Source organism: Erythrolamprus reginae, chromosome 5 (assembly GCF_031021105.1).
Source record: "Erythrolamprus reginae isolate rEryReg1 chromosome 5, rEryReg1.hap1, whole genome shotgun sequence".
NCBI classification, from domain to species: Eukaryota; Metazoa; Chordata; class Lepidosauria; order Squamata; family Dipsadidae; genus Erythrolamprus; species Erythrolamprus reginae.
The window spans coordinates 94,739,584-94,759,891 of NC_091954.1; the positions used below are offsets into that span (position 1 = coordinate 94,739,584).

Consider the following 20,308-nt stretch of genomic DNA (forward strand, 5'->3'; position numbering starts at 1 on the left):
GAGAGAGAGAGAGAAAGAAAGCAAGAGAGAGAGAAAGAGAACAAGAAAAAGAAAACAAGAGAGAGAAAGAAAGAAAGAGAGGGAAGGAAGGAGAGAAAGAGAAAGACATACAGGGAGGTAGGGAGGGAGAGAGAAAGAGAGCAAAAGGGAGAGGAAGGAAGGAAGAGAATGAAAGAGGGATGCAGAGAGAGAGAAAGAGGAAGGGAGAGAAAGAGGGAGGGACAGAGAAATAGAGCGAAAGGGAAGAAGAGAGAGCACGAATTTTTTTGTCCAAACTTTTTTTAGCCACCCCCCCCCCCGCCCGCTCAATGTGCCCCAGGGTTTTGTAAATGTAAAAAATGTGCCGCAGCTCAAAAAAGGTTGAAAATCACTGCTCTATTACACAGCAATATACTTCTTAAACAAAGTTTCAGGCTTCTAAAAGTGTTTTCATTGATTGTCCTCAAGTAGCTGTTGACTCTTAGCAATCGCATAAATTTTGTTCATGATAATCAGTAGCAATAGAAGAGAATATTTGACAGCTCAGCTCTGAATTGTGGGACCCTTACATATAAAAATAAGAGCAAATCACATTTCCTTCTAACACTGATATTACCTAATTTGATTATGAAATATGAGCAAGAAAATAACCAAGCCCAAAGATTACAGAGGACTCCACAAGATTTTATGTCCCTACCCTGATTTCTCAGATCTTATAATGATTCTAAAAGTGTTATCAAATTATAATTTTGAATATGACAGAAAGAGAACATGATGTCCATTAAATACATAGCTACATACTATGTGTGTTGTTTCACTTAAATATTCCTGAAATCAAATCACCTCTTTTTACCCTGCTTCATTCACTACTTTTACTCTTAAAGAAATTATGGTCCTTGGTCTCCCAAAGGGAAAAAGGACAATTTGTCCTCAAACATTCCTAATTGAATCTCTGTTCCCATAAACAGAATAGATAGATAGAATAAATTGGATTTCAAGTGCAATCCTAAACCTGAATGCTTATTTATTTTGCATTAATAGATTCAGAGGTCAAAATCAGAATTCAGGATGCAAGCAAACAGTGGGGATTTACAATTCAGACAAATAATAATAATAATAATTTATTTATATAATAATAATAATTAATAATAATAATAATAATTAATTATTATTATTATTATTATTATTATTATTATTATTATTATTATATCAAAAAGTATGGATCATTGATGTTGCCATACCAAGTGACATTTGAACTGATGAAAAACAAGAAAAACTTAGCCGATATCCAGATCATAAAATCAAACTACAAGGACTCTGGCATAAAAGTCAGGGTGTGTGCCAAAAGAGCTCAGCCAGCATTTGAAAACAATAAACATTGATAAAATCACGATCTGTCAGTTGCAAAAGGCCACTGTACTTGTACATCACAGTCCTAGAGGCTTGGGAAGTATTCGACTTGTGATATTGTGATGGAAAATCCAGCATATAAATCTCGTTTGTTGTGTATTACTGTTTTTGTGAATTATTATTATTATTATTATTATTATTATTATTATTATTATTATTATTATCACCATCATTATTATTGTGATACGGAATCCAGTATATCATCTCATTTGTTGTGTATTACTTTTTGTGAATAATAATAATAATGCATCACACAGTCCTATACACTTGGGAAGTGTTTGACTTGTGATATTGTGATACGAAATCCAGCATATCAATCTCGTTTTCTGTGTATTACTTTTTGTGAATAATAATAATAACAACAATAAAAAGAAGGGGGAAAAAGAACAACACGTCACATGATCCTTGACGCTTTGGGGTGTGTTCGACTTGTGATATTGCTATAGAAAATCCAGCATATCAATCTCGTTTGCTGCGTATTACTGTAGTAATAATAATAATAATAATAATAATAATAATAATAATAATAATAATAATAATAATAATAATAATAATAATAATAATACCTCACACAATCCTAGACACTTGGGAAATGTTTGCCTTGTGATACGAAATGCTGCATATCAATCTTGTTTGCTGTGCATTACTTTTTGTGAATAAACTCGGACTTTCCTGGCCCCATTTTGACGCCGAACCTGAACAGGTGGAAGGCGAAGGACGGCGACCGAAGCGAGGGGTTGCTGGGAGGGAGAAAGTTGAGGGGCGCGGCCTAGCCAAGATCCTCCCCAAATCCGTTAACTTGCCTTCCCGACGGCCATCCTGCGCAGGCCGGAACGCGGGAAAACCAGGGTAGCCAAGCTTGAGAGAGAGCGCGCGACGCTCGTTTCAGTTCAGGAGCATCCCGGGAACTGTCCTCCTTCCCTCCTCACCCCCTCTGTCTTTCCCTCGCGCCCGGGAAGCGCGGCGCCCTGCTGAGGAAGGCGCGTTTTCTTTAGGGGGCTTCGGGGAAACCTCCCGAACGGCGAGACTAGCCCGGCTTTAACTAGAAACGAGAGCGAGCGGACGCGCGGCAAAGTTCCCCACCGGGCTCACCCGCCCGTTTCTAAGCAGGGGAAACTCGAGGTTTCTCAAGTCGGTCGAGCCTGCCCAAGTTTAAGAGAACCGAGAAGAAATCTTCAGCCGAGGGTTTCTCAACCTCAACAACAGCTGTAAAAGATGTGTGGGCTGCCGGGGTATTCTGGTAGCTGAAAGCTCACGTATTTTAAAAGTTCAAGACGTTGGAAAACGCTGCCTTAACTCTCTGGCTAAGCATTTATTTTGCTGACAGACATATTCGCCCCTCAGAGAGAGAGAGAGAGACAATGCTTTACAAGTACTCCTCAACTTATGAGCACAATGAAGCCCAAGTGAGAAATTTGTTGAGTGAATTTTGCCCCATTTTTCTTGCCATTTTTGTTTATATGTCACATGTTTTTTTTTGCTGAATTTGAAAATTAAGGGAGACTAGGATAGGTCTATTTCAGCCTTATTTTGGCCTCATCAGCTAGCCATACCCACTGGGACTGAACCTGCAACCTTTGCCTTGTAAGGCAGAGAATTATCCTCTAGGCTACAGCATCCAATCGCTTCAGCTCTGCATCAGGGAAGGGTTACATATTTTTGTGTCGAATCACCCTGGTGTATTGAAGGAACATCACAACTCCTTATTTGCCTCTAGGCCCAACCCAGGGCCATTTCCAAGGCAGTTAATTTTATTGATATACAGTATATGTTTTTGTAGATTTTCACAGGTATATGTATGTAGATTGTTCTGAGTTTGGGTTTTGCCCCGTGTAATATTTTGAATGTCTATGCGACGTTTCGGTGAAATCACATTCACCATCATCAGACTGAAGTTGTAAGCTTCGTGCTGATGTAAATATAGTTTGTTTGCAACTGCCATTTGTTCCTTATAAATAGTGGTGGGGATCACATAGACATTCAAAATATTACACGGGGCAAAACCCGAACTCAGAACAATCTACATATATATATATATACATACATATACACATACACATACACATACACACACACTGTTCAAAAAAATAAATGGAACATTTAAATAACACAATATAACTCCAAGTAAATCAAACTTCTGTGAAATCAAACTGTCCACTTAGGAAGCAACACTAATTGACAATTTCACATGCTGTTCTGCACATTCAACTTTGTACAGAACAAAGTATTCAATGAGAATATTTCATTCATTCAGATCTAGGATGTGTTAATTTAGTGTTCCCTTTATATTGTTGAGCAGTATATTTACATATAAAAAGACAGAAAGGGAAAAAACTGGAAGACATACAAAAACACAAATATACAGAATATGTTTTGTTTTTTATATCAAAACTTAAGCATTTAACTATTAATGTATACGTCAACTATCCAGTTGACACTTGTTCCTTACAGCCTACTTATATATCAATCTATTACCAATTTCAGACTTTCTTATAGGTTACATTTCATGATTTACATAATTTACACTTGATTGTGTTACTACTTCTAAGTCATAATGTTTTTATGGCTATAAATCAACATGTCAATAAATGACAGCGGTTTGTCTGCATATTTTGTAATCATGGTTAAAGGATTTGTAAGATTTATATTTTTATCTATTTGTTTTCCTTTCGAAATGTGTATGATCTTTAAGTTTCAGATATTTGTTTTTATTTAGCCCATCATACCACCTGTTCCAAGGGTTATAAAATTCTTGCCACTTTTGTTAAAGGTGGGAGCAGTACAGACAGCAGGGGGAGTTGATTCCATAGAGCTGGGGCGGCAATAGAGAAGGCTCTCCCCCGGAGTCCCGCCAACCTGCATTGTTTAGTCGATGGGACATGGAGGAGGCCAATTCCGTGTGCTCTTATAGGTCTCTGGGAGGTATGCGGCAAGAGACAGTCCCATAAATAGTCTGGTCCTGGGCCATATATAGGTAATAGGTATATATGGCTACTTTTATAGGTAATAACCAACACCTTGAATTGTGCCCAGAGACTAATAGGAAGCCAAGCTTCCTATTCAAACATATTCAGAGCCAAGCATTCAAACGTAAATCATGGGGATACCACAGTCATAGGCCTTAAAAATGGTCATCGGTCTCTTTTTTTCACCGCCATTGTAACTTTAAGTGGTCACTAAATGAACTGTTGTAAGTCTAGGACTAACTATTGCCATTCAGAAAAAGGAGTCACCCCAAGAGTTATTTTTGAGAAGCTAGCTTCTGTCACATTTGGCAGTGTGTAAGCACAAGATGCCAGTTTTTAGAATTGTGTGGTAGAGACTATGCCTCTTATCAATTAATATACGATATAAGGCAGATTTTTTTTTTTTTAAACATCTTCATCAATCCATTATGAGTTTTTTAGCCAACGATGGTAAAAAGCAAAACATCAAATTTGATCCAAGAACTGCCCAATTCCAGACAGGATTTAGGACAGTGTGTATGCCACTACAGTACCGTGTGTTAAACTGCAGATCTTAATGGATCTGCAGTTTAGCAGCATAAGAGAAAGTAATCATGAATAAAACTAGCATTAGCAGGATTACAACATGCAGGTAGCTGTCAGTTTAATCTCTTTAAAAGTCATTTGGGTTATTAACAGATCATACGACTTACGAAATCATAATAATTCACTCTGTTATTCATGAGTGTCAGAGGCTCCCTGCTAACTTTGCCAAGTTATATGGTGAGATGAAGTCAGACAGCAAATCATTTTTCTCCATGCACTATCTTTTGCCAGTGAGCTCATAAAACTGGGTTGATACCTGTTGGGGTTTTTGTTTCTAATTTTAACATACAACTAAATGACTTACTGCAATTTGTATAGAAACCAAAATAATTTAAATGTTCTCAATCATGGCAGTGGAACAGGATTTCTCGTTTCTTTTTTCTAGCATCCTTGAATAGAACGAGTGAGTTACTTTTATGTATATGAAATAATAATTATTATTATAATAAATAATAATAATAATAATTTATTAGATTTGTATGCCATCCCTCTCCGCAGACTCGCCAGTTAAAATATAAAAAAGACAAATTAAAGGAGAGAGAGAGAATTCCTCTTTCTTGTCACTGAGCTAAAGCAACTCGTAATGATCATTTCGAAAACCCAACATAGAACATGGGATGATCATAATAGGGTTGTAAGAGACCTTGAAGTTCTTCTATTTAGCCCAACCCCCTGCTCAAATAGGAGAACCTATATCATTCCATACAAAGGGCTGCTGTCCATCTTTTCTTGAAAACATCCAATGATGAAGCACCCACAGCTTCCAGAGGTAAACCATTTCACTGATTAATTGTTCTTACGGTCAAGGAATTTCTACTTAGTTCCACACTTCTCAGCAATTCAGAGAAGATCCATCAGAAAACCCAATCAGAAATAGTTTGGAACTTAATATGCCAAAACAAAATCTTGGAAGTACTGTGGCTGACAGATAATAGGAACAGTTATTACAGCTCTGATCCACTTTCCAAGGTACCTGATGATAGCCCTATCAGGGTACATGCATCAAGATATTAACTATACAAATAAAGAATTCTATGGACTACAGTATACAGTAAATATAAAACTAGCCATTTAATTGCAATTACATATCTTAAAAGGCATTCTTTCTCCTTTTTCCTCTCTTCCCTTTTCAACAATCTAAAAAAGATTGCATGTTCTAGAGAAGTGAATTGGGTAGCTAGAAATGTATTTTGAAAAAAAGTCAAAGGCTTTGTGTGTGTGCTTTCATATGCTGGCAATTTCCCCCCCTTCCCGTTCCTTTACACTTAGTAGAACCCTAGAACAAACAGCAAAAGTTAACAAATAGAATAGAATAGCAACAGAGTTGGAAGGGACCTTGGAGGTCTTCTAGTCCAACCCCCTGATAGGCAGGAAACCCTACACTGCTTCAGACAAATGGTTAACCAACATCTTAAAAACTTTCAATGTTGGAGCATTCACAACTTCTGGAGGCAAGCTGTTCCACTGATTAATTGTTCTAACTTTCAGGAAATTTCTCCTTAGTTCTAAGTTGCTTCTCTCCTTGTTTATTTTCCGCCCATTGCTTCTTGTTCTACCCTCAGGTGCTTTGGAGAACAGCCTGACTCCCTCTTCTTTGTGGCAACCCCTGAGATATTAGAACACTGCTATCATATCTCCCTTAGTCCTTCTTTTCATTAAACTAGACCTATCCAGCTCCTGCAACCATTTTTTCATATGTTTTAGCCTCCACTCCCCTAATCATCTTTGTTGTTCTTCTCTGCACACTTTCTAGAGCAGTGTTTCCCAACCTTTTTTGAGCCGCGGCACATTATTCACATTTAGAAAATCCTGGGGAACATTGAGCGGGGGGGGGCCTAAAAAAAAGTTTGGACAAAAAAAATCTATCTCTTCCTCCCTTTCGCTCTATTTCTCTCTCTCTCCCTCTTTCTCTCTCCCTTCCTTCCTCTTTCTCTCCCCCCTCTCTCCCTCTCTTGCTATCTCTTGCTATCTCTTTCTCTCTCCCCCTCTTCCTCTCTCTTTCTCTCTCTCCCTCTCTTGCTATCTCTTTCTCTCTCTTTCTCTTCCCCCCTCTCTCCCTCTCTCTTTGTCTCCCTCTCTTGCTATCTCTTTCTCTCTTTCTCTCTCCCCCTTTCCCTCTCTCTTTCTCTCTCTCCCTCTCTTGCTATCTCTTTCTCTCTCTTTCTCTTCCCCCCTCTCTCCCTCTCTCTTTCTCTCCCCCCTCTTTCCCTCTCTCTTTCTCCCTCTCTCTCTCTTGCTATCTCTTTCTCTCCCCCCTCTCTCCCTCTCTCTTTCTCTCAGCAGCCGCAGCGGGTAGTAACCGTGGGGTGGCGGCAAGGTCGTCAGCTGTGAGGCGGAGCTTTGGAACAGAGGCACTGGTGGCGGCAGGCAAGTGCCAGCCACGCAATTCTAGCATGTCCAGCTGCCACCGTCTGTCCCTCTGTTCTGGAGCTCCGCCTCACAGATGACCACTCTGCTGCTGCCCCACGGCTACTACCCGCTGCGGCTGCCGCTGCCACCGCCATCACCCTCCCGCTGCGTGCCGCCCTTCCGCTGCCACTACCCTCCCACCAGGCACCAAAGCTCACCTGCTGCAGCCGCCAGGGAAGCTCCAGCCGGGCGGGGCGCTGCAGTTGCCGGAAAACTTGGAAGGCACTAAGAAGGAAGCTCAGCTTCCGTTCTCACAACTTTTTGCTCTTTGCAAAAAGTTTCGAGACCAGAAGCTGAGCTGCTTTCTTCGCGGCACACCTGACCATGTCTCGCGGCACACCAGTGTGCCACGGCACACCGGTTGGGAAACACTGTTCTAGAGTCTCAGCATCCTTTTTACATTGTAGCAACCAAAACTGAATTCAGTATTCCAAGTGTAGCCTTACCAAGGCATTATAAAATAGTATTAAAACTTCACGATTTTGATTCTCTCTGCAGCCTTGAACTGTGTTGGCTTTTTTCACAGCTGCTAAACACTGCTGGCTCATATTTAAATGGTTGTCCACTAGGACTCCAAGATCCCTCTGACAGTTATTACTATTGAGCAAGATACCACATACAGTATATTGTACCTGTGCGTTTTCTTTTCCTAGTTTCCTGAATCTATTTTCCCCTCTTTTTTAAAGATGGGAACTACATCAGCTCTTTTCCAGTCCTCTGAGAGTTTGCCAGTGCTCCAGGAGCTTTGAAAGATATAGTTCAGCGGTTCTGAGATCTTGTCTGCCAGTTCCTTCAGAATCTTTAGTGTAATCCATCCGGTTCTGGTGATTAGAACTTGTCTAGGGTAGACAGGCATTCCGTTACCGTTTTCTTCTTGTGTGCCTTATATGTTTTTTATGGTGCTGTTTTTGATAGGTTGGAATGGAAATGGAAGAAACTTTGATAATTGTTCCACAGTCTGCAGATTGCTATCTGACAATTACTGCCTTATGAGTTTCAAAAGTAATTTGTTTATATTGTTCATTGCCATACATTTATATGTTCATTGGTTTTTTTATTTCTCGATGTGAATTCTTAAAAAAATATGGGAAGAAGTATGTTAAAAAATATAGTAAGCCATTTTAGGACATGGATTTTAAAAGTAGCTCCCATGGATGCAATTTGTAGATGTGCAGAAAAGGAGAAATACATTGGAGCAAAACCTGAAAGATTTCAAGGGTTCCAACCATTAAAAAAACCTAGCGGGATAAGCGCTGTTCTTCCTTTGCTTTTCAATTAGCTTTAGAACAATGGAAGGCATGTAAGAATAAAATAAGCATAGTATATTTGAACTGCAGTCAATTTTCAAATGTGCCTTTAAAAAAAGATAAATAATTACAGTAGAAGAAATAATTACAGTAGAAGAAACAATGAGAATATATTTCTGTTCTCACTCCTGAAAAACTGCTTAATTTAGAATTAGGTATCTCCCCAAAAAAAGCCTTCTTCCAGCATAGAAAAATGGCAGAAATCATTTCATAGAAAAGAATTTTGTATATAGTTAAAATGGAAGCCTCTTTATTGCAAGTTTCCTACTTTTCTGGTCCTAGAGTCAACTGTTAAACTGTTAGAAGGTTATTCTTAATATTCAATCAGAAACTGCCTTTCTATAACATAAATCTATTCTGTGTCATGAATTACGGTACAAAAAAGAAAACTTGACATTTTTTTTCTATATTGTATGCTTTCAGGCATTTGAATAGTGTAATTAAATTCCCCCTGACCCATCATTTCTCAAGGCTTAAATATTTCTTCATTGGACTGTTTCTAATCTAATGGTTTTCTTCCTTGTCCAGTTCAGAATCTGTCCCTATTTTCTCTGATTCCTTCATTGGAGAAAGTACTCAGTGTAGTTTAATATTATTGTTTCCATGAATTGAAAATCTTATTTCTGCTGATGATAGTTACATTTGCTTTGGCCTTTTTTGAGCTACATACAATTCCAACTTCTTTTTCTCAAGAATATTACCAAAGCAAATATCCCCTGTCTTAATCGTATGTATCTCTATTTCCCAATTGAAGAATTATGCAGTAATCTCTGCTAAATGCCAGTCTCTTGTTTTCAGTTCATTTTTTCAATCTGTGGGAGTCATTCTGAATGTTACTTGTTTTCCATCATTTTAAATATTCAGCAAATTTGATGTGCATTTATTCCACATCTTTTTCCAAGTCATGAATGAAAATATTGAATAACATCGGGCCAGACTTTCTCTGGTGTAAAAGGAATTCGTTTTTACTCTGATTTTTCAAGTTTACTATATATCAATTTAATTATTAGGCAATCCAGTACATATGAAGCTTGATACTAATCTAATCTTTTTAAATACACCCTAAACCAGTATTTTTTTTAAATTGACTAAGTAATTTACAACACAATAAGTAATTTCTATAACTTTCTAGTCAACTTGCAAATCACTATGGGGAGTTTTGAGCTTTTTTATTTATTTGTTGTTCAAAAAAATCCCTTGGATGAATCTTGCTGTAGACACTGATACCTCACTGATTTAGCAAGTTCAAGCAAAAAATTAAACAATTATTTACTGATAATTTTAATTGCACTTTGAGAGGCTACTAGCTGAAAAAATTGGGATCTCTTTACTGCACGTGAAACATTAGTACTATGGTAGCAAAACACCACGTTATAGCTCTACAAATTAACCCAATGCTATAGAATCTTTGCATTTTCAATGTGTCATGAAATTCATTGTTAACCAGACACAGATATATGCATAGATTGCCCATGAGTCCCCAGAGAGCAGCGGCATATAAATCCAATTAATAAAATAAAAAAATTAAAATAAATGTACATACAGAGTTTAAAAAACAACAACAGAGAGCCTTTGTGCCTCATTGGCAATATCTATTGTCAATGCACAGATACGCTTTGTACTAATTGGCTGCCTTTAAAAAACAAACAGCCAGCCAAACATGTTCAAAACACCTAACCGCACCCATAAACCTTAAAGTCTTTGTTATCACTATTTTGAAGTGATAATTTAGGGAGTCTGATGCAGTGGGATGCAACTTTCTTTTGACTGAGTTTACTTCATTACCAGTTCCATATTAGTACCCACATAATCTAATGCAATTAATAATAATAATAATAATTATTATTATTATTATTATTATTATTATTATTATTATTATTATTATTTATTAGATTTGTATGCCGCCGCTCTCCGAAGACTTGGGGCGGCTCACAACAATTGCTGCAGGGATCTCGATGGTTCCCTGCGGATGCGCTGGGCAATCTTGAAAGAGTTTGTGGGGGCAAAGCAATTCTGTCACAAAGCAGTTCATTGCAATATTTGGAACAGTCATAACACTTGAAACAGCACACACAGAAGCTAAGTTTTATTCCCCAAAACACACATTTAGTTTCCTCTTTTTAAAATTGGTTAGCTGATTTGAATAAAATGCCAGCATTGTATAACTTATTTATTTATTTATTTTGTCCAATACACAATGAGGGTTTTAGTGGGTATATATCTATATACACATAGTAAAATGCATGATGAAGGTTATAGAGGAGATACTCATAGTAAAATATATCTAAGAAATAATAGAAAAGAAGATATAGTAATAGAACGTATCAATGAAAGAATAGAAGAAGAGATATAGGAATAGAAGAAAGGAATAGGAGATATAGGAGAGCAATAGGACAGGGGACGGAAGGCACTCTAGTGCACTTGTACTCGCCCCTTACTGACCTCTTAGGAATCTGGATAGGTCAACCGTAAATAATCTAAGGGTAAAGTGTTGGGGGTTTGGGGATGACACTATGGAGTCCTGTAATGAGTTCCACGCTTCGACAACTTGGTTACTGAAGTCATATTTTTTACAGTCAATTTTGGAGCGGTTAATATTAAGTTTAAATCTGTTGGTGTGCTCTTGTGTTGTTGTGGTTGAAGCTGAAGTAGTCGCCGACAGGCAGGACGTTGCAGCATATGATCTTGTGGGCAATACTTAGATCTTGTTTAAGGCGTCTTAGTTCTAAACTTTCTAGGCCCAGGATTGAAAGTCTAGTCTCGTAGGGTATTCTATTTCAAGTGGAGGAGTGAAGGGCTCTTCTGGTGAAGTATCTTTGGACATTTTCAAGGGTGTTAATGTCTGAGATGCGATATAGGTTCCAAACAGATAAGCTGTATTCGAGGATGGGTCTGGCAAAAGTTTTGTAAATTCTGGTAAGTAGTGTGAGATTGCCAGAGTAGAAGCTACGTAGGATTAGGTTTACAACTCTTGAACTCTCTGCTACCAAAGCGCCATGCCTTTAATACCCTTTCAAGTCAAAACCTCCTGGTAATACATAGAAAAGTCCTGACAGTTTTCCTGGCAGCATTTTTTACAAGGGGTTTACTATTGCCAGATTACAACGACTGACTCAAGCCATTCAGCAGGTTCTGTGCCTAAGGCAGGGCAAGAAGTTAATAGTCTCCAGCTTTCTAGCTTTCACGTCTTTAACTAGTACAGCTAGTCCCTGAGTTATGACCAAAATTGTTTCCCAAATTCTTGATAATAAGTGAGGCATTTGTTAATTGAGATTGTCACATTTTGTGACCTTACTTGCCACAGTAAAGTAAATAACTGCAGCTGTTAAGTTTAGTAAGTCTGCCTTTCCCACTGACTTTACTTCTCAAAAGGTCACTAAAGAATATCATATCCTCCCAGGATGTTGCACTCATCATAATTATGAACCAGTTGGCAAGATTTTAATCACACAAAACCATGGGAATGTTATAACAGTTGTAAGAGTGAAAAACAGTCATAAGTAACTTCGAATGGTCACTAAATGAACTGTTGTAAGTTGAGGACCACCTGTATACAAACTAGCTCTTTTCCATACCCATGTCTAATTTTATTCTATTTTATATATTTTTTAAATTATTCTGTTTTGTTTTAACAGCACATTCACATTCCTGATATCTGTTTCTATGAATGCCCCTGGGTCTCCACAGATCCAGGACTCACAGAAACATAAAAATATAGAAGATTGACGGCAGAAAAAGACCTCCTAGTCTATCTAGTCTGCCCTTATACTATTTCCTGTATTTTATCTTAGGATGGATATATGTTTATCCCAGGCATGTTTAAATTCAGTTACTATGGATTTACCAACCACGTCTGCTGGAAGTTTGTTCCAAGCATCTACTATTCTTTCAGTAAAATAATATTTTCTCACATTGCTTCTGATCTTTCCCCCAATTAACCTCAGATTGTGCCCCCTTGTTCTTGTGTTCACTTTCCTATTAAAAACACTTCCTTCCTGAACCTTATTTAACTATTTAACATATTTAAATGTTTCAATCATGTCCCCCCTTTCCCTACTGTCCTCCAGATTATGCAGATTGAGTTCATTAAGTCTTTCCTGATAATAAGACTTTCCACCATTTTTGTAGCCCGTCTTTGGCCACATTCAATTTTATCAATATCTTTTTGCAGGCGAGGTGACTCATTCATAAAAGAAAGTTGCAGCCCAGTGTTTTGTTTGAAAACATGTCCTTGTGCTTGAGATATATTACCAGTTTTCCAAATATATTTACTAATCAGAAGATTAGGCAGTGTGCCAGGAGAAAGAACAATAAGCTAAAGTTGCTATTCTTTGATCCTGTTTAAACTCAAGCATATATACTGTAGAAAGTGTATTATTATGAGTGTACTGCCATAGGCAAAACATTGTGTGACTATAGTAGATGTGACTAATCTCTAAATCCACAACTTTCTGTTGCTTGAAGCTGTATTCCTTTGACTACCCAATAGAAAGCACTTATTTTTAGCTGAATTGTTTTACTAAAAACCAAAATGTTTTGAACAGGTGCATTAACTCTCTGCTCAGTTTGATATTGGCATATTGATTTTTTTAAAAAGCCAACCCCTCCACACACCTCCTCCAGAAGATTCTCCCACTCAAGAACAAAAGCACCACCATAAAAAGCCTGGAAAAATGCCGCCATTGGTTACACAAAAATGTGTGTCTCTGGTATAAATGGTGATGATGATCACTGTTGACACAGGTATCAATTTGCCTTCTGCCTGATGCTGCCTGATAAGAATAACACACAATTTTATTCTTACATTTCCAAGTATTTATGAAACAGAATACAGTAGTGGCTAAGATTAATGGTAGAATTACTTCTTCTGCATCCATAGAAGCAACATGGCGCATGATTCTAAGCAGCATTCTATTGAGTGTTCCGAAGACACTAGATTTATTTCCAGTTAAATGCACTGTGAGAATGGCTAGCTAGGAATATATTTTATATGTATGTAAACAATTTCAAAAATTCAAACCCATAAGAGAGGAAACACAAACACCCACTTTCTACACTGTTTGTCATAGTTCTAAGTTCCATATTATAGATGGAAATGGATGGGGATAGAATACATATAGTACAGGAAAAAGCTGTGCTAAATTTCCAAGCAAAAGTCAAAGAAGTAGAACTCCTTGCCCTTTGTTTATTTAGAAGGTCAAAACTTTTAAATGTATAAAAAGTGCACCAGAGTGCCTCCCGTCTCCTGTCCTAATGTTTCTCTTTTGCTAGTATCATGTATATAAATATTATATTTTTGTACTTGATACATACTTGACAAAACAAACAAACAAATAAACAGACGGACGGACCGACCAATAGATAGATAGATAAATAGATAAATAGATATAGATAGATAGATATAGATAAGATAAGATAAAATAAGATACAGCCAAGCAGTGTGGAGTGATCATAAATAACCAGCAAAAACCAGTAAGGGGCGTGCATAAGTGCACCAGCGTGCCTTCCGTCCCGTCCCAATGTTTCCTTCTTTCTTTATTTTTTACTAGTATCATGTATATAAATATTATACCTTTGTATACCATCAATACATACTTGACAAAAACAAACAAATAAAATAATATAAATAAATAAGTAAGTAAATAAGTACGGTAAGTAAGTAAGTAAGTAAATAAGTAAGTAAGTAAATTTGCCATTAATATGACCAGATTAATCTAATACACTCCTTTTTTATACAGAAAGTATTTAATTGTGTCCTGGATGAAATTCCCACTGAAGATCCTGGAAATGAACCAATGATCAGAAAGGCTTGCATGAAAGAAAGCTGTTATTCCGTGAAAAAATATGATTCCCAAATAAACCATGACCCTCAGGCATCCGTAAGTTTTATTCTTGATTTTTGCTTCAAGGAATCGTTTTGTTAATTTCTTCATGTCTTAATTTCTGCTCTTTCTTATAGATTTCCTGCAGAGACACTATTCATGCCATTCTAAAGTCCTATCTAACAGATATCCAGGATATTAATTTTCCAGACCTTTTGAATGCTGTGAAAGACATGATGCAGGTATACTTTTATAACGTTATCCCAAATATCAGCAGGAGTGTTCTGATAAATTAGTATTTAAGTAACTGTTTTCATGCAAAGGAATGGCTAAAATTGTGGCTAAGTATACAAGGCTAGCATTTATAAGTAGGGCTAAAAAACATCCTGATAGGATTCTGTTCTAAGAAACAGCTGCTAGCCAGTATTGGTAGAATTGGGTAACTGAATCTATGGCTATAAAACAACTGCCTATGTACCAACTGGCAGAATATTGGATTGACTTGGAAAAATAATAAAATAACATTGTTATTCTCCTGGCCCTTGCCTCGTATTTCTAGAAGCAAATACCGAGTCATTTTAACCCCAGACCCCTGTGATGGCCTATAGAACTGGGAAACGATCCAGATTCAAAGAAGGAAATATGATCCAGGGTTCACATGACTGTTTCCACATGCTTCAAAAGACCCTTTTCCTTTCAAATTTGGATTGCTGAGCCACCCTAATCTCTTCTAGCAACTTGTGGCCAAGGATTTGCATATAAGCCTTAATCTAATTTCAAAAAAGTTGACCTTTTTGGAAAGAGTCATCCTCGCTTTCCCAGTCAGGCAGGGAAAAAGGAAGTGAAAAGAGGGCAGAATATATGTAGCTCAGTGTTGAATAATTGCAGAAAGCAAGTTCCAAGAAGAACAAGAATTGAACAAAAAAGAAAAGGAATGGCTGAGAAAAAGAAAGAAAGCATCACTTATGTTTAGTCAGGTTCACCCTTCAACTCCAGGAGGGAGCTAGAGAGAACTAACTTTAACAAAAACATTAAAAGAGTATCTCTCCCTAAAGCTTACTTACACTGAGTGTATTCAACAATAAAAATGTGAAACCAAGATAATTGGGACCTATAGCTAGTCTGTATTTATTTATTTGTTTGTTTGTTTGTTTGTTTATTTATTAAATTTGTATACCTTTGACTTACAACCACATTGAGTCCAAAACTTTTTTTGTTGTTAAGACAGTTTTAAATAAATTTTATCCCATTTTATGATCTTTCGTGCTACAATTGTTAAGTGAATCACCAGTTGTTTAGTAACACGATTCTTAAGTGAATCCATTGATTTCCCCAATGATTTTGCTTTTCAGTTAATAGCAAAAAGTGATCATTTGATCCCGGGACACTGAAACCATCATCAATATGCACCATTTGCCAAACATCAGAATAGAATAGAATAGAACAGAATAGAATAGAACAGAACAGAATTTTATTGGCCAAGAAGGATTTGTCTGAGCCTGTGACTTTTTCCTGGGTTCTGTCTATGAAATAGGTGTTGCACTTCCTTTTCTGTTATCACTAGGGGTTGTGAACCCAATGGTATGGGGTCAATTATAAGAAGCTTGGCTTGGGATTGGGAGTTGTGGAGATAGGTGGCTGTAGTTTCCTTTCAAACATGCAGTAAAACACATTCAGTTCATCTACCAGTTGCTGATTTCCTGAATGTGACCACAAGGATGCTGCAATGTTCATAAGTGTGAAAAATACAGTGTTCCCTCGATTTTCGCGGGTTCAAACTTCGCGGATAGCCTATACCATGGTTTTTTTAAAAATATTAATTAAAAAATACATCACGGGTTTTTTCTATACCACGGTTTTTCCCACCCGATGACGTCATAAGTCATCGCCAAACTAATAATTTTTGCAAATAAATAACAAAAAAATTAATTATTGTTAATAAATAATTATGTTTATAAATATCAGGATCACTAAGTGTCTTATTCAATGGTGAGTACCAGTAATAATGGTGAGTAAATGGTTGTTAAGGGAATGGGAAATGGTAATTTAGGGGTTTAAAGTGTTAAGGGAAGGCTTGTGATACTGTCCATAGCCAAAAATGTGTATTTACTTCCGCATCTCTACTTCGCGGAAATTCGACTTTCGCGGGCGGTCTCGGAACGCATCCCCCGCGAAATTCGAGGGAACACTGTAATCATAAGACATTTTTTTCAGAGCTGTCAAAAGATCACTAAATAGTTGTAAGTCGAAGACTGTCTGTAACAGATCAATTTCAATATTTCCCATTAATCTTTTCTTTCCTTGTTTGTTATCCATCTTTTTCAGGCTTTGAATGATAGTCAAATTGAACTTCTGTCTTCATCTGAGCATCCTTCCAGTAAGCCATATGAAGTGCGTATGAATCAATGCACCAGTTTGCTAATTTTGCAACAGCTCTCTCAAACCATCCACAGGAGTTTATCATATCTCTTAAGTCTATGATAAACTGATAACTAAGCGAAGATAATTTAAATTCCGTTAAAAGAATTATTGATCCTCAAATGCTTTAAATTATCTATGAGAAAGAGAGAGAGAAATCAAGCACAATCTTTCTCAACTTTATCCCTTGACATAGGATTAGTAATATCTAAAACAGATCATTCCACGTGGGGGCATGCCGCAAGCAAATCACAGGAGTAAAATTCATGAAGCCAAGTGACCTACCAAGTGTTTTCGTGTTAATACCAATTGGGCAGCTCCATATAGACAGAACAATTATTGCAAGGAAAACTAGATCCCATATTTTCTAACAGGAATTGACAATACCAACCATAGAAAATTAAGATAGGGTTTCCATTGGTACCACCTTCAGAGTATTTTTTTCCCCTCTCTGGTTATTATTTTTAAATAAATATCAGCTTTCCAGAATTGCAAGGCCTGACTATAACAATTAAAATAGGAGGAAAAAATCTGTAGCCTTCCTTTTCCTTCATTCTGCATCATAAATCTGATCTTCATTTTGGTTTTGGGGATTTAATGTAATTATAATAATGTTTCTTAGTCCCTATATACCACAATTGATGCATCAAATTCTAGATCCATTGATTTCCAAAAGGAAAAAAAACAAGCAGGACTTTTATCCGGTCTACTGAATCTAGAACCATGATGGTCTGTTGAATCTGGAACCGGCCTCTTTTTTTCTGGCAATGAAATTCCAGAACAGCCATCTGCTTTTGAAATCACTATCCAGCTTTGTATGTATACAGGATTTTTGTGAAAGTCATTGCTCATGGCTTCCTGATTCAACAATCCATGTACAATCTGTATACAAAGAGATGAATCATGGATAAAGCCTGTTTTGGGATTAGTGTATGACAGAAGAAATATTCATCTCTTTTAAGTTGTAATATCTTGCACTTATTTTCAGGTTGCCTCTGAGAAAAAAAAGCTAGAAAAGAAGTCCAAAACAGTTATCTTGTTTTCTTTATGTATTTTCTTCCACAATAAATCCGGTTGATTCCATAGGGCTTACACTGAGGGTTTATAAGATTATAGTTTCAAATTGAATATTCCAATATGTCTCTTAATTTTAATCCAAGTGACCATTGTTTTGCTCTTTATTCTCACAATTATTTTCTATATTTCTTGCACTCAAATTGTCATTCTTGTTTTTTATTTACTTGAAAAAATTATATTGTGCCTTTCAGTTTTTTTAAAATAAGAAAATTGAATCTGTAATAGGTTTATGCTAATCCTGATGTCAAGTGGTAAATTATTTGATGATATTGACTAACTATAAGCAAATAATGTACATTTATAAATACCTTCTGTATTAATTTATATTTATAATCTAAATTATAAAGTTATAGTGTATTTTGTTCGTTGCTAAAGAAGAAATTTAATAAAAGGAGACATAAATTTAAGATTTAAAAGATGCTTGGAGTATTTGTTAGCGTGTTTGTTTATATCCTGCCTTTATTAATTATATATTTATTTTTGAGACCTACAAATCTTTGTAACAGGGATATTCAACTTTCTAATGGCCAAGAATCATGTTTAATATTTAGGGGTGAAATGGGAGATTGCAGGGGTTGAATTGATGCAAATGTATAATTTTGAAAACAATTAGGATTTCTGAAATTGTTATTCAGAAGCAGGAGCATTGAAGACCACTAGATGGCAGCAAACAGATTCATAGAAGCCGTTTATGATTCTCTGCTGCTCACTATTGGTCACTTGAATTTTTGCAGCTATGTTTTGTGATTTGAAGTACAATAAATAAAATTATCATCTTAAAAGGACTTTCTTAAGACATTAAGTCACAGATTTAAAGTTCTTAACTAGCTCTATCACCACCAATGTGCAGGAGTCAAAATTGCAAATATTCAATAGCAAGAGATAAATTATTTCATATATTCTTAGAAACATCCTTTGCTTTAGGTTTTATTTTGCTAACATTTGCATTCAATTAGATATCCTTCATCATTCTTATTTGACATGGTTCTTCAGGTGCATTGCTTTGAAACTATAATTTAGCTGTTGGCATCTCCATTAATTTATTCAGTGATGACTGCGTTAAATAAAATGTTCACTTTAACCCACAATTCATTATTTTTCCTTTATTTAATTTGTCAGTTCATTAGTCCATTTTTGTCCCGTGCATTTCTTATTAGATTTCAAGGTAATTAATTTTTATCACTTCATCATTTCGTGCTCCATATATTTGAATAGCTAAATAAAACTTTTTAAAAACAAGAAAAAGAAGCTAATCTTCTCAAACCTCATATTAATGTCTATAACAAAAGTATGATTATAAAATTCATATCTACAATGCCTTTTAGATTTCATTGAAAGGCAAGTTGTCGACAATTAAATAAACAACCTGTCCAGTGTAATGTTAACTGTATTTATTTGATTATTTATATTCCATCTTTATTATCTTTATGAATAATTCAAGCTGGTGAACATATCCAACACACCTTCCTCCTTCCATATTCTCACAACCCTGTGAAGTGAGTTGGGCTGAGAGTGACTGGTGCAAGATAATCCAGCTTTCTTTCATGGATAAGACTTAAATTCCCAGTCTCCTGATGTGTTAGCTAGTAAACTGGTTAAACTGGCCAAGTTTTTTCTACTCTAACTTTTCTTTTTTTTATTTAATGCTTTATTGTTTATTGGTGTCATTTATCATGGGGCAGGGTTGTTTCTAATTACAGTGGGGTTTTTTTTTAATGAATGGGATGCTTTTTGTGAAGGAAGGATTCAAGCTGGTGAACATATCCAACACACATAGTAACTACACATAGAAACCATTATAGTACACTCACTTCTGCTCAAGGAATTCATGGTACTTTCAACTCAATTGTGTAAGTGAGCTGGGAATATCCTATGTAGTCACTAAAGCACCCGAAAATAGGAACATAGTTTGCCAAGTTAACTATATATATAGTAGAGTTAGCAACATCCATGAAGAGATGAACTGATTGGGCAATATTGTAGTCACAACAATGTGACCTAAGACCCTTCTGGACATCCATGGCATTTTCCCAGTTTGGATTGTCTATGGATTCCATTGGATATATGTTGTTCTGTCTGGGTGCCCCCAGACTTCAACACCAACTGGAAAAAACAGCCAGACATGCTGGTAAAAGCAAAGGCACTTTATAGTTTGAAAAATAAACACAGAGAAAAACCTGTTCTTCCCAACAGGCAGGCTATGAGGCTTCACAGCAGAGTCCTGACGGCCAGACAATACAGCAGACTTCTTGCTGGCACACACACCACTGTAGAGAATAAGACCCACGCCTTTTCCCCCAAGGTTTCAGCCTTCAAGGCCACAAGCCAGAATCAG

General features: G+C 36.6%; 1 protein-coding gene and 1 long non-coding RNA gene across 3 annotated transcripts in view; one reads left to right on the plus strand and one right to left on the minus strand.

Moving 5' to 3' along the window:
* Window positions 1-2,126, minus strand: part of LOC139168134 (uncharacterized) — a 103,402-nt gene extending 101,276 nt beyond the window's left edge. For both annotated transcript variants that reach the window (XR_011559237.1, XR_011559236.1), the window contains exon 1: window positions 1,956-2,126. This is a non-coding gene — a long non-coding RNA (uncharacterized lncRNA). The remainder of the gene's footprint in view (window positions 1-1,955) is intronic.
* A 3,559-nt stretch (window positions 2,127-5,685) lies between these two features.
* On the plus strand, window positions 5,686-18,389 carry LOC139168619 (interleukin-12 subunit alpha-like). The gene is made up of 4 exons (XM_070754242.1): window positions 5,686-5,709; window positions 14,395-14,535; window positions 14,616-14,720; window positions 16,804-18,389. The coding sequence occupies exons 1-4, from the start codon at window positions 5,686-5,688 to the stop codon at window positions 16,957-16,959; spliced, it is 426 nt and encodes a 141-aa protein (XP_070610343.1). The 3' UTR covers window positions 16,960-18,389.
* The last annotated feature ends 1,919 nt before the right edge of the window (window positions 18,390-20,308 follow it).